General features: G+C 32.3%; 1 protein-coding gene across 1 annotated transcript in view; it reads left to right on the forward strand.

Moving 5' to 3' along the window:
• The window catches only part of LOC110026886 (serine/threonine-protein kinase SAPK7-like), a 17896-nt gene extending 4261 nt beyond the window's left edge, over window positions 1-13635 (forward strand). Inside the window, exons 7-9 of the mRNA XM_020728075.1 lie at window positions 1382-1486; window positions 1677-1775; window positions 13163-13635. Of these exons, the coding sequence (XP_020583734.1) occupies window positions 1382-1486; window positions 1677-1775; window positions 13163-13498 (540 nt within the window). The 3' untranslated portion in view covers window positions 13499-13635. The remainder of the gene's footprint in view (window positions 1-1381; window positions 1487-1676; window positions 1776-13162) is intronic.
• Window positions 13636-15752: the final 2117 nt, after the last annotated feature.

Here is a 15752-nt window from a genome sequence, read left to right on the forward strand (position 1 = left end):
TGCATCAGAGTAACCAAAGGCCCTCGTGTCGTCATACAAAGAGTCAGGAAAAAGGGGTTGTACTCTCTTATCGGAAGAACCGTGATTGCTAAGTCCATGTACTGTTTGGACCTAGCAGACTCAAGCAAGGGCTGAGGGCCTCTCAGGGGTTAGGTGGAGGGAATCTTTACTTCAAAGCTTCTCAATTGAGGGTCAAGGTGAAGAATTGTTATTTTGACCCCCAATTGATGAACTAAAGTAAAAAGGCACTTTTGTAATGTGGTACCGCTCACCTACCACATCTCACCTACCGTTCACCTATCGCTCACCTACCTCCCACCTACCACTCTCTTGCTTCTATAAATAGAGAGGGTGTGAGGCTTAGGAGAGCAAGGGAAGAGATCTTAAGCTACCACGAGGAGGAGAGAATAGCTAGAGAGCTAGAGAGGAGGAGAGCATCTTGAGGCCTTGTATCAAGGTGTCGCTTGAGAGGGAGGTCATAGAAAGAAGATGAGGGCTCATCTCTATGTATAAGCTATGTATTCTCCATTTCTTTTGCCTTAGTGAACTATTTGATTGATTCCCTTCCGTGGACGTAGATCCAGTTGGATCGAACCACATAAATGATCTGTGTTTGCTTGTGTTCTTTTTCGTCACATTTCTATGCCAGAAAGTACATATCTCACAACAATGTCTTAAAAGAGATGAAGCACGGGAAGAAAAGACGGAATGCAAAAAAAAAAAAAAGATTTAATGGAGCGTTAGATTTAGTTTTTATTTTTTTGATTAAATCCATCACTAAATCCTATTTAAATTATGCTACCAAACACGGCCAAGTGGAAGTTCTTTATTATTCACCGATTTAATGGAAAACATTTTTTTCCCTCAAGTTTAAATTTTTCTTTGTACTCATCTTACCCTGCGGAATATAGTTTGCCATGCTTCCTGGATAACTTTAAATAGATGGGAAAGAAGGCATGCTGATCTCACAGCTTGCCATCAAAACATTAGTTCGGCTGTCTTTTCAAACTTTCCATTATATCATTTCATTATTCGAAATGAGTTTTTCTTTGGCCAGTTCCAGCTAAACGGTAGTCATTATTCATTAGCCATGCCAAGCTTGAGAGCCCAAGCTATTGTTTAACAACCAGGCTACTAGGAGATCGGGGTGTTTATTTAAATTTTTGTTATGCTTTATTAATTAATAGCATACCTATTGATTTTAATATTTAACATGAGTTATTAAATTTGCATAGAACATAACTATTTCCGAGATTCCAGTTCTGTAATGCTTTCTATTTTTTATGATTCACATTAAATACAGATATTTCTGTGCTGCAAGTATAGTAAGTTGTGAAGAATGTTATATTTATTTATTATTATTATTACTGCGATGTTGCAGCTTGCAGATGTCTGGTCTTGTGGTGTAACTTTATATGTAATGCTGGTGGGAGCTTACCCATTTGAGGATCCTGATGATCCCAAAAACTTCAGAAAAACTATTGGGGTAACGCCTCAAGACCGCCAAAATACTGATTCTTTCTCCCTTTAAAAAGCATGTCTTTTCACGAGCGAAGAAAAACTTTTAGATATTTTCAATATTTTTAAAAATTAGATAGTATGTTTTTGAAAATAAAAGATAAATGTGATCCCAAACAAGCCCTAAATGTATTGATTTGAGTTTTATTGGAATACAGAGAATCGTAGGAGTTCAGTACAAGATTCCTGATCATGTCCACATATCCCAGGACTGCAGACATCTCCTCTCCCGAATCTTTGTTGCCAACCCAATTAAGGTATTTGAATCAATGATTTAATGGAATTAGCATTTCAGCAATGTTGAATGCAAACTTTAAAGTTTTTTATAACCAATATTAGGATTATGGTCTTCTAACGGGGGTATTCATTTGCCTTCGAATTAAAAAATAAGTGTAATATTTCAAACAAAATCTTTTACTGCAGTTTCAAACGTTTGTGTAGCATGTTTTTGTGTGGTGAAAAATTCAGAGTTCATAGGACACAAGTTACCGATCAAATTCAACAACCCACTTTATTTGAATAAAAATAGCCAGTAGTAATTTTTAAGCTCAACTGATAATGAGATGATCATAAATATTTGAAAAATTGATCCTCAATCTGAAAACAAATAAAAAAAACAAGAGAACGAATTAAATTTCATAAAATTAGATTTCATGGCATCAATGTTCGATCAAGATCAAAACTACGGAGGTGGTCAATTACTCAATTAGAAATTATATTTGAAGAAATATATAAGAAACGAAATACCATAACTTTAAAAAATTAGTTCTCACATTGTTACATGGAAATACTTTCCATGGAATTTGACAGTTTCACTTGTAAAGTTTTGAAGGAATTAAATGTCTAATTTATATTCATAAGATTGAAAACATGAAGAAATATTATAATCAAGCAAAAAATTGTGAATTACATGCCGAATACCACTGTTTATAGACTCCTCATAGTCTAGGTTAATGGATATGGTTGACCTAAGATCAGACTAAATTAAAAATAGATTAATCCAAATTAATTTAAAAACTCAAAGAATTGGAATTTCCAAAGAAAACCAAATTTTAGCCCATGTAGAAATATTTTGTTCGCTGCCCACACAAACCATAAAAATGTTAACCCATTTTTAATTTAATATTTCAAAAAATTGGAACTTCCAAAAAATAAGCCAAATTTTGTCCAATACACGATTATTGCATTCTCTAACCAGAAAGGAACCATAAAAATTGATAAAACCACAGTCGTATGAATAGAGCTCAATAGAGCTCCGAAAACCTACAAAGCATATTTGTTTATTAACATGATAGAACACAACTACTTTCACATGAATAAAGCAAAAGTAAAGTTGCACTTCCACTGCAGTATTATGTTGTGGAGTCTAGATGAGCACCCATAGCCACGCGAAGCAGGGCCAGCACACAACAACAAAGTAGTATTCGCGCGAGGTGCAACCACGACTGAACGACGCAACCTTGCATGCAGACAATGGGCGTGGTGCACACACGCCGGTGTTTGCAGTGCTCCTGTGCCGCTCTCGGGCGTCTTTGTGTCTGATTATAGAGGATGAGACATTCTAATGCCAAGGGGTGGTGCGGGTGCAGCTGGTGAAGTTACTCAGCCGATTTAGTTTAAGCTTTCAATTTTGAGTGACGAAGACATAATCTATGCACGTGCACTTCTTCGACAAAGTTTTTGTAAAGTCTTTCTTACATGAAGAGTGATGAAGCTTTCAATTTTGAATGACAAAAAAAGGATTCATGCAGCCGACCCCACGTAGTGGGATTAAGGCTTTGTTGTTGTTGTTGTTGTTGGTAAATATGAAAATCATCTGGGTTGGACTAAGTCTGGTAGATGAGGAAAATCTACATTTGAAGCAGATGAATGCAAAAACATCTTTCTTACATGAAGATTTGGTGGAGGGATTATACATAGTGCAACTGTAGGGTTACAGGTAGGGGTGTGCATTATTCATTTTAAACCGAAAAATCAAACCAAACAAATCCAATCAAATTTGGTTAGTTCGGTTTGGTTTCAAAAATAGAATTACGATTTTTTATTTTTAAAATTCTAATATTCGGTTTTCGGCTTGATTTTTGTTTTCATTTAACCAAACAAACCAAAGAACCAAATTTTATTTAAAATTCTTATTTTATTTTAATTTCATATAGAATAAATTTAAAAAATCAAAATTTTATTATTTTTAATATTTGATTGGAATAAATAGAGGATTCTTGAAATTAAATCAATGTTATGTGGCTAAGATATGTAATTCGTAATACTTGTTCTTAGCCAATTTTCAATAAGGAATTAAATTTTGGTTTTTTAATAACCGAACTGTTTAAACTTTATAAAATTTCGGTTCAGTTGGTTCGTTATTATTAAAATTTTGATTGGTTTAGTTCTTCGAATTCTGAATTTCAGTTGTAATCGGTTTGACCAATTTTAAAGTCGATCCATGCGAACTGATCGAATGTTCACTCCTAGTTACATATTTCAAGGAATGAAAGTTTAGTATGCAAGTTGAAGAAGAGCCTCTATGGATTGAAGCGAACCCCGAGATAGTGGTACATAAGATTTGACAGTTTATGTCAGGCAGTGGATACATGAAGTGCCAGATAGACTACTATTACTTCATCAAATACTTTGGTAATTTTTATATTTTATTTTTTTTTATGTGAATGACATGTTGATTGCAAGGACATATATGAAGAAAATCAGACATAAAGAATCAATTATTATGAGTTTGAGATGAAACATTTTGGTCCAACCATAAAAATACTAGACATGAAATCGGCAGGGGCAAGAGTGCAGACACACTAAAGTTTTCTGAGGCAGTATATGCTGAGAAGATTCTACAGAGGTTCAATATGAGTTAGGTAAAAGCTAGTTTGCGCCCCCTTAAGTAGTCACTTTAAACTATCTAAATAGTTATCACCTAAATCAGAAGCAGAGCATGCACAGATGGGGAGAACTCCGTATGCTTCAATTTGATGTATGCTTATGATTTATATTAAACCAAATATTGCATTTGCAGTAAGAGTGCTCAATAGGTACGTGGGCAATCTAGTGGGAGGCGATGAAGTGAATTCTTAGGTATTTTAGAGGAACACTCAACAAGACACTTTGCTATGGAAGTGCAGGGATCAGTTTATTTTGAGTTGTAGATTCAGATCTAATAAAAGACTTGGATGGTAGGAGTATAACCTGATATCTTCACTCTGGAGAACGCAGTGGTGAGTTGGGTTTCAGTGTTGTAGAAATTTATTGCACTTTCGCCAACTGAGGTCAAATACATTGTCATTACTGAGGCTAGTAATGACACGATTTGACTATAGAGCTTTATGACAAAATTGGGCGAATAACAGGGGATTGTAAAGCTTTATAGCGACAATATTAACACAATTCATCATGCTAAGAATGTTCTTTTTCATATCAGACAAAACACATAATTGAAATATCATTTTATATGCTCTCTCCTAAATGATGAGAAATTGTTCTTGGAGAAGATACACAACTCAAAATTCTGCAGACATATTGATGAATGTGGTGATTATCGAAAAATTGGAGCTATGATTGGCTTTGATTGGAGTACAAGAATGTTAAGGCCAGGGATGAGCCACACCATGATATGTGATTGTGAAGATGATACAAATGTAGGTGCAGATGTGGTGAATTGGTGTTGGGTTGTATCAGTCTCGAAGTGAGAGATTATTATGCTGTGGAGCTTGGATGAGCACACCTAGTCGCGGGAAGCATGGCTAGAACACAACAACAAAGCGGTATTCGGGCGTGGTGCATGCGCTTGAGCGACGTGCCTGTGCTTGCAGACAGAGGGAGCGATGCCCCTGAGCCAATGTCAACAATGCTTCCGCGCCGCTGTTCGGACGCATATGCGCTCGACTACAGAGGGCGCGACATTCCCATGCCAAAGAATAGTGCGGCATGCCAGATGTAGACACACCGCCTATTCAGTTTAAAGCCATTGATTCGAGCGATGAAGCCATAATCTCTGCGCGTGCGTTTCTTTGATAAGGTTTTTGTGAAGTGTAGAAGGGTTGAAGCGGAGGATTTAAGCGTGTGTTTCTCTTGTGGGATTGAGAGGAAGGATTTGGAGTGAAGTCATTTAAGTTCCATTGCTTGTAGAGAGGTGATATTTGTGAGTTCTAAGTATTTTTCTGAATTCCATAGTGAAAATTTATTGTGTTTGTCTCTGTGAATTTTTCTTTGTTCTTAAGTTTTTCTATTTTAAATCTTGGTGTGCTTTTTTCTAGAATTATTTCATTGTTCTTTCGTTCGAATATGTTGTACCGGTTATCTCGAATTTGTGTGATCTTATTCCATGGTGTGGTTTTGATTTTAATTGGATCGAGACCCTAGTAAAAGTATAAGAAAAATTCCCATCAATCATCCCCAACATGCAACATTAGCTTTAATATGCATTTGTGCGAATGTCCGTGGCATGTGTAAAGGAAAATATATAAATTACACATAAATTAAAGCTTGATGTGATTGATGCTTTTAATGTTAATTATTTTTTATTGTAATTCATGAATAATCATTGCTAGATATGTCATGTTTTGAAATCCTCCATTACCTTGTACTCCTATATACTATAAATTTTATGTAAAAGTATCTTATAGATGATTGGAATATGAGCTAGCAAAGAAGAGGTGAAAATAAAGTAGAATATATGGAATTGGTAATATATTTTAAAAATAAAGTCTAACAAACATTAGAAATTAGATTTTTGCCATATTTTTAAAATTTCTAATTTATAGGCATCAGTTTTAATGTTTTACGTAATTTAAGGGTTTTTATTCTAGGGTTTTTACATGCCTATTATTTAAAACATACAAATTTACATTCTAAACACCTAAACCTTGATATTAACTAGCCACCCAAAAGCTATCCGAATTTTAGATTTAGCACTCTCCATTACTTTCTAATCAAACTCGGCAAGACAAATAGAGCGGAAACCTACTTTAGCCTACAACGAAAGCGGTTTTTGAAGGGAGCAACTATGTTTACATCTTTCAAATTTCTTGTAATCAATTGCAAGCATATGACGCCGGAGAGATTTTAGATGATATAGAAGGAATTTAAGAGAAAGAAGAATGACTCGTAAATATAAAAAATTAAATTAATTTCTTAAAAAAATTATCATAAAAAATTTTTAGAAAAAAAAAATTGAAACGACATTTTTACCAGATCTGCTGCATGCCGGGAAACTTCACATAAAAGGATTAGGTCTTTTGAGAGCCGGCGGGTGCTTGAAATGAGCATCTGCTCATTCTTTGATAGAAAGACAGAGGAAGGAGACGATGAAAACCAATTGGGAGTCAATGAGCGTCGGAGATGAGCAAACTGTGCATACAAATAATAGAGAGTGCTAAATCTGAATGTGCACCATAATCCGTTCAGAAGGCTTAAATTCTGCATATCTCTTATTCACATTAGCAAAGTGCTTATAGTTGTCATGGTTACTAGTTAGTTTTTTTGTTGATATTTTTATGCAAATCAGGTATGTTATTCAAATGCCTGCAAATACATTCTGGGCTTGGCTAAGTAGGTAGATCAAAAAGATCTTTATGTTTTTTTTTTGGTTGATATTTGTGACACTTTCAAATGGAATCATGCTAGTAGACCTACTGACATATGAATTGTAGGCAAAGTTAGGCATAGTTATTATTCAATCCTAACTCACATGCTTGGCTTTCATCAAACATTGTAAAAGATTTGTTGAATTTTTGTAACAATTTTTATTTAACCATGAGATTATGGGTGATAAATAGTTAAAAGTAAAAGTTTAAGCTTTGAAGTTTTGTTGAAGAGTATTTAAAACATATTTTGTGAATTTTATATTGATAGAAAAATAATCATTTTAGGCTACAATTTAAATGCTTTATTAAAATGCAATTTAACTTTTGTGAGGCATGTTGGTAGTTCTATGTAATGGTATGAATTAACTACTACAAAAAACTAATAATGCTCTCTCATTATTCATGATAAACATAATATAAAGTTTATTCTAATGTTCTCCCAAGGTTGATGTTGAATTGGGTCAAGGTGCATACAAACTTGTGTTTTATTCTCCACCCTTAACAAATTGATACATATTTGCATTATGAAATATTATGAGTTATATCTTTTCTCAAAATTGAGCATAAATACCTAATTTCAATCATTGCGACAATATGTTTTCTTTCAAAATGGCCAACTTGACATTCCACATATAACTCTAAAACAACAATAGCAACAACAACAAGCCTTTATCCAACTATGTAGGGTCAATTACATGAATCTCTTTTCTCTATTGTGTGCTATTGAGTGTCATATTTTCATTTAATTCTAATAAATTAAGATCATTTTTTATACATGCACAAGTCTTTTTAGGTCTACCTCTACTTTTTTTAAAATAAGTCAAATCTAAAATATCTACTTTCCTAATTGGATCATTAGATGGTCGACGTTTAATGTGACCAAATCATCTATCATGACTCTCTCTAATCTTGTTTGCCACTGGAGCTACATCAACTCTTTCACGGATATACTCCTTGCACTTAACTTAGTTTTATGCTTCTCTTTTATAGTCCAACATTATGCATCATAAATCATCCAAGTCTTATCACCATCTTATAAAACTTTTCTTTATTACTGAGCAGTGCTTTTCTATCACACAATGTGCTTGATGCCTTCATCCATTTCAACCATCCTACTTAAATTCTATTAATAATATCCCCATCTATCTCACCATCACTTTGAATAATAGACTCAAAATGTCTAAAATGTTCAGGCCTTTTAATGACTTGATCACCTATTGTTGCAACCCTGTCACTAAATCTACTACTACTAAACTTACCTTCCATGTATTCAATATTAGATCTACTCAAAAGAAAGCCTTTAGACTTTAAAGTTGACTTTAATAATGCAAGTTATTCCTGATTTCTTTCTCTAGTCTTATCGACAAGAAGGATATCATCATCGAAAAATATACACAAGAAAAATACTTGATTAATCATCATACTGTTCGAACACTTATAATAGCTTTAGTATACATATCCTTAGTAACTTGAATATAAGTCATATCATCACCTTTCTTTTTAAGAATTTTCCAAAGAACTTCTCTTGGAATCTCATTATAATTTTTTTTCTAAATCAACAAATATCATATGTCGATTCTCCTTCCTCTCTATGTAATTCTCCATCAAACCTCTAAATAAATGTATAGCTTCCATAGTAAACTTGCGCGACATAAATTCAAATTGATTTCGAGAAATTTGTGAATCACGTTTTAATCTATGTTCAATTACTCTCTTCTATACTTATTCGTATCAGATATTAACTTAATTCCTCTATAATTTGCACGCTATTGTACATCATCTTTATTCTTAAAAATAGAGACCAAATTATTTTTCCTCTACTCGTAAGGCATATTTTTAGTTTTTAAAATAACATTAAAATGTTTAATAAGTGAAGAAATTTTCAAATCTTCTAAATATTTCCATACATTTATTGGGCGACCATCAAATCCTATAGATTTTCTATTCTTCATTTTCTTTGAAGTCTCCTCAACTTCTGTTTTACTAATATGACAATAAAAATGAAAACCTTTTTTGTTATTAAGGATATTAATATACTAACCTTAATTGATATTTTAAAATCTTTATTGAAAAATTTATCAAAATATATCACCCACTTATATTGAATATCCTCATCTAAGAAAATTTTGTTTTGATTTTCATTCTTAATACACTTGGCTAACTCTTTATTTTCTTATCTCTTTGTTTGACTAGTCTATAAATATCTTTTACCATTTTTAGTATCTAATCTATTATAGATCACTAAAATTAAAATTCTTAACATCACAAATTATTCTCTTAGACTTCTCATGCCACAATTTTTTTCCCAATTCTTCAAATTTTTAAATTTAAACTAATTTTTATAACAATACTTTTTTTATTGTCTTTTCTTGCACATTATTATTCCACCATTAATTATTTTTATTTATAAGAATTATTTCTTTTGATTCTCGAAGTATATATATTTCAGCTTATTTAATAGTATTTGTTATTTTAGTCCACGTAGCATTAGCTTCTTTATGATTCTCAATTCTCAAGATCTTGAATCATACTCTTAAAAATAATTTTATTTGTCTTTTAAGTGTCTCATGTAATTCTATGATAAAATTTTATTGTATTTTGTATCTTCAAACTCTTCATCTTAAAATTTGAAACTAATAATCGACGCAGAGTGGTTAAATGTTCACTTAGAATGAACTTACAATCTTTACAAACTCGACGATCCTTTTTTTATAAAAAATATTTAATTTGTGTTTTATTAGATCCATTTTTATTAGTGATAATATACTAATCTCTTTTTTAAAATAAAATATTAACAATAATAAAATCATAAGCCAAAGTAAAATTCAATATGACTACCTTTCTCACTAGCCACTCCAAAACATTAGCCACAATGAATATTTCTGAAAACTTCTATCACTTTATCAATGTGTCAATTTAAATCTCTTGCAATAAAAATTCTTTCTTCAATAAGTATCCTTTTTGTTAATTGTTTTAGGTCTTTCCAAATTTTTTTTGAACATAAATCTAAACTTATTTTACTTATTTGAGGAGCATAAACATTTATAATATTAATAATCTTAATATCAACAACAATCTTTATAACTATAATTCTATCTCCAATTATATTCGTTTTTACAACTTTATTTTTCAAACTCTTATATATAATTAGACATACACAATTTCTAGTACGACTTCTACCCGAATATCGAAGTTTAAAATCTAAGCTATCAATTTCTTTTGTCTTATCTCCAGCCTATTTAGTTTCTTGAATGCATAATATATTTATCTTTCTATGAACCATAATATCTACTAAATTCATTAATTTATGTGTTAGAGTACCTATATTCCAATTTCATAACCTAATATTAGTTTTATTGACTAACTTCTTTGCCCGAATCCATCCATAACACTATACTAGGGAGCTGGTGTAGCGGGCATTGCATATTTTTTTGTGTATAAGAGCCATAGAAGACACCTCTTCTAGAGGATGCCCTAGTATTTACACATTAATTTAAGGAATTCCTGTCATGATTTTATCGAGAGGATGCTCTAGTATTTACACATTAATTTAAAGAATTCCTGTCATGTTTTTTCGATAAATAATGTACGGATACCGTCGACTATCGAACGTATCCTCCATTTTTCGCATTTGGGGCTTGATACCCGACAATGACAACGATTTAGATACAACTCCGAAATAAAAGAAAAGTTCCTTATGGATTATTTGCGATCACAAAAGCATTTTGTTAAGCAAATAATTACTTTTAATTATTTAGTATTTGTTAAGAGAAGATATGCCATTATTTAATTTTTGTATATCTCATCAAAATCCTTGTATGTAATCTACACCCATTTCATATGATCAAGTTTAGCATCCATTACCTAAATTGTACATAGAAGAACAAAAAATCTACTCATCACATCATTAAGTTTATTATCAGATCCAATGCAATTTTTAGGGAGAAAATAATATTCTTGTGTAAACTTACTTCACTTGGCATGTTTTTGCCCCAACTTCTTTGAGAACTGAATCTTTTCAAACCCTTTGACAAGCATGAAAACTTTGAATTTAATGTGTTTTTTGTTTCGTTTTTTGCCAAGCATAAATTGTTTGAACCTTAACATTATCAATTGATAATTCATTTCTAAATATAAAAAAAATCTTGAAAGATCACAAATGGAGTTACAAAATAAAATTTCTTTTTAAAGATTTTGATATAACATTTCAATTTGTAAAACTTTGAAGACATTCTAATAATACACCAAATGATTATTTTATGTCTTGCCATGTATTAGAATATTATCAAAATAAACCAGAAGAAATTTTGCAATGAATGATCATAACATATGATTTATTTTTCTCATGAAAGTACTGGATGTATTAGTTGATCCAATATGCATCACAAACTGTTCACATAGGGGTTGTTTGGTCGGTAACATTAGGTGTGCACTACATTTCTAATGCATGGATTCTAGAAATTCAGCTGTTTAATTGGAATAAATTTAATTTAATGTAAAATAGCATTGTATTTGAAATTCACACACTTCATTTTCTATGGTTTTGGATTTCGGCCAATTTGGCCTAATTATAATAATACAGTTTAATGTAAATGTTATCGGTTGCCTAAGCATTGTGGTGGAATACATTTTAGGTTTACAAGCATAAATTTAATACACATCCAAATTATAATTTTTCTTTTGTATTAATCAAATTAATATCATTGCATATTTAATTTTATTTGTCAGTAATTCGGTTAATAATTTTACGGAGAATTTAGAATTTCATTAATTTATGATCTGTTAAGTTTGATGACTAATCTAGTATTTAAGTGATATTGTAACTCAACAAAAAATTTTGATTTTAAGTTGATGTAGGATTACTTACTATTAGGATTCCAAATGCAATTAATATGATGTGTAATATGCTTTAATGTAAATAAAAATTGAGAATTCACAATCCACAAGTTATCAATCACTCTAATAACTCACTTTATATAAAAATAAATAAATATGATAATTCTTAAGCCTGATAAATATCCAATAATTTTAGAAAATAATTAACAAAATGTAAACCTAGTGAGTATATCTGTTATTTTTGCCAAAATTAGATTGTCTAAATCTTAAGTTTGATCAAAATCAAGAAGTTTAAACTAGCCAATGACACATTATGTAGAAGAAATATAAAAAATGAAAAAAATGAAGAAGGCCTTAAGCTATTACAAGGAGATTACTTCTTCTAAAATTAGATAGTCATACTTGTACCACATTCTAAACGACTTTTAAAGGAGTCATACATCAACATCCACTCGAAAGATTGAAAACTAGAAGAGAAATTTTATTTTGATATACATTTATGAATTTCTTGTCTCGTATCACTATTTGTAAAATACTTATGTCTATATTAGTAGATAAAGTTGACAAGGATCAATCACAATTTAAATTTAGATTAATCTTAAATTAATTTTAAATATCCAAATTGTAGATCGAAAACTCCAAAAATTGTTGAATCTTAAACAAAATGCTATAATTGCATCAGCAGGCCATACGCTAACCATCAAAGGTGGAATATATATATCCATTGTGTGCATTAACCCAAATCAAATCAACTTGAAATCTTGCCAACCATTCAAAACAAACAATAACCATAAAGAACCAACTTATTAAAGAAACCAACTCTTAAAAAAATACATAAACTAATTTGAAATTAATACTGTTGTGATGCTTCCCATAATAACAAATGCAAAGATTTTCATCATATTTGACCACATTTTGATTCCTAATTTGGACTTGATGCTCTTTGGGTTGCTTGAGGGGTATAAAACTTATTTTTTAAGATAATGCTTTTATTTCCAATCACTTCATGGGCGAAAGCAATTTCTAATTGCATAAAACCAAAAAAAGCAATTTAGGAATTTCATTGATTTACAAATCGTGATCCACTTCAAGCAAATGGACCCTTAGACGAGTTAATTTTGCTTGAAACGGTAACCCAACAAATTATATTCTTCATATGTATTTGAATTCATCTAAATCTGATGTCTAATGCAAGAGTATTTTTATTGCTTTTCTTGAAGAGGATAACTATAGGTGAGATAAAGAAACATCCATGGTTCTTGAAGAACTTGCCAAGGGAACTGACTGAAACAGCACAGGCAGTTTATTACAAGAAGGATAATAGTGCACCCACCTACTCCCTACAGAGTGTTGAGGACATTATGAAGATTGTTAAGCAAGCGAGGAATCCGCCTACCTCAACCCCTCCGGTGCCAGGATGGGCTGAAGAAGAAGACGAGGAAGCGGAAAACAAAGATAAGAAGCCAGCTGAAGAGGAGGAAGAGGAAGAGGAAGAGGATGAGTATGAGAAGCATGTCAAGGAAGTCCAAGCCACTGGTGAATATGAAATCAGTTGATTGAAAGAACTCGGTGCATTCCTTTTCTTTCTACTGTTTGTTGTGAACACCCTACTGTTTTATCATTTCTGTTCAATTGTTTCTTACCTTATGTAAAAAATAACTGGATGATAATATATTTATATTATGAAGCCTCATTTCTCTTGTAAGTGTGCTTTGATCATTTGATGACAGTACGAAAAGAGATGAGTGATTCTAGCTTAATTTGAAACTTTAATATTTCACCAAAAATACACACATAAGGATTATTTAGTGAGTACTGGTGTTTACTGATCAGGATAAAGCTGTTAGAGCAAGTGAAGATTAGTTATGAAAAATGGTGCTGTGTTTATAAAGATAGGTGTTAGAGCTCTCGCCATACTGGCAACTGTACCAATATTAGTTGTTTTAGAGTTTGAAGTGCCAAGCTTAAGATTGAAAAGATGTTAACATATTTCAATGAATAATTTATTAGACTGATTAATATAAACTAACTAAAAGAAAGTTTAACCTTTTGATTTTCTCAAATGTCAAAATTCAAGCTTAATTCTCCATCATCAACTAGAGTTTTCAAAACCGTGATTAGTCAAGAGAGCTCTAAAAGTCTTAGAAAACACCCATACTGCAACATGTTAGCCACCCTATATATATATATAATTGTAGAGTATACTGTAATGATTTAATGATTGAATTGGTGTATTCTTATCCGTGCATTCAATACTATATCCTTAAACAGTACAGCTACTGTATCAGCTCTGCTTCAAGTTTCTGCACAGGTGTGGTGATCATATGGAAGACTAGGACGTGTTGGTGCCGTCTAAAACCTCCTCCTTCTTTACAGTATATAGTAGATCAACTTCTTATTGCTTTCATCTTTGGTCCTAAAATGTGGACTTTTGAATCCTTGAATTGTCTTGATAACTTTGAAAAATCAATGAAATCCAAAATGTTTATGAGAAATCTTTGTATCTTGTCATACACTATGTTCAATTACTCTATAACATAATTTTAATATATGACACATTGTCGGTCAACTTTTTTTTTGATTGATTAATTTTGAAAATATGATGTATGAAAATAATTTTTGAGATTTAATTTAAGAATAAAAGATATATATAGTTTGAGTTTTAAAAGTAGTATGTTTTAATTTTTTGAAAAAATGAGACCAAATGGATCTCATTAGTCTGATAGTTTGCATAATCGTGTCTGATACCGCAAATACTACATCTTCCCGAGAGATAAGTGTAGACCTCAGCGATAGACCCAATCCTGCAAACTAAGAGATTTGTGACATCCGTTTGGTCTGCGAACCTTTTATATATGACCGACAAATTCCCCTATTTAATACAAAGATTAAATAGGGTTTATTTTACCTGGGTTCCAAGTTCCCTATAGAGGCAAGTCTCTATAGTTCATTACATCCCAAATGACGGGAGTCATTTGAGAAAACTCTCGATAATGATCAATGGTTCTAGTCTTCAAGAATTCAAGGTTCAGGTTTTCAAGGTAGGACGTAGAAGAGCAAATGGGAGTGGCTCAAACATGAACAGTTATTTCAGGAGTCCAAAGGAAAGAAAAGGTAGGGGATGCCACAGATCCTAAGGAGAACCCTCAGTGACTTCCCAAACTATCCTACTGTATGGTTATGTTTTGGAAAAGATGTTATTCAATAGTTCAATCCTGCCAATTTTATTACTTAGGACTTACATTTGCATAATACCCGATTATACAAATAGCCTACAGAGAAATGAGGGTTGACATCGTACCGTACAATAATCTCGGAAACTAAATCGAGTTAGGACTCATGCTGCACAACTTGGTTGTGCAGGGGCCTAAAAGAGGGTGAGGATTTACGTCGCTCTAGGCGAGCTACCTCGAAGTCCAATGGGTTGTTATTATACTAAGAAGGGATAATGCTGAAGAAGATCCTCTTGTTGCTCGCTCCAAGCTCCTCGTCCTGCTGTCCACAAAGTTGGTTCCAAGTTCCTGTCGTCGCGATGGCTCCAGGGTTTAAGTGTTTGAAATTGGTGATTTGTGCTTCACAGTTTTGGTTTCAATGGGGGGTTCAAGTTGATTAGAGCGACACCGGTTAGGATCCCACGGTTCCCTCCTTCCGGCATCACTATTTTCTTTTGAACTTACTTAGTGTAAACGAGTTGTGAAACCCATTTAAACCGGGGAGATCTCGTTAGCAACCGTGGGTTACCTCCTCCGAGGGACTCCGTAAGTTCGAAAGAACGTGTTATGTTTTGTTTCGTTTTTTAATTTTGAAAAA

Source organism: Phalaenopsis equestris, unplaced genomic scaffold (assembly GCF_001263595.1).
Source record: "Phalaenopsis equestris unplaced genomic scaffold, ASM126359v1 Scaffold000403, whole genome shotgun sequence".
In the NCBI taxonomy this organism is placed as follows: Eukaryota; Viridiplantae; Streptophyta; class Magnoliopsida; order Asparagales; family Orchidaceae; genus Phalaenopsis; species Phalaenopsis equestris.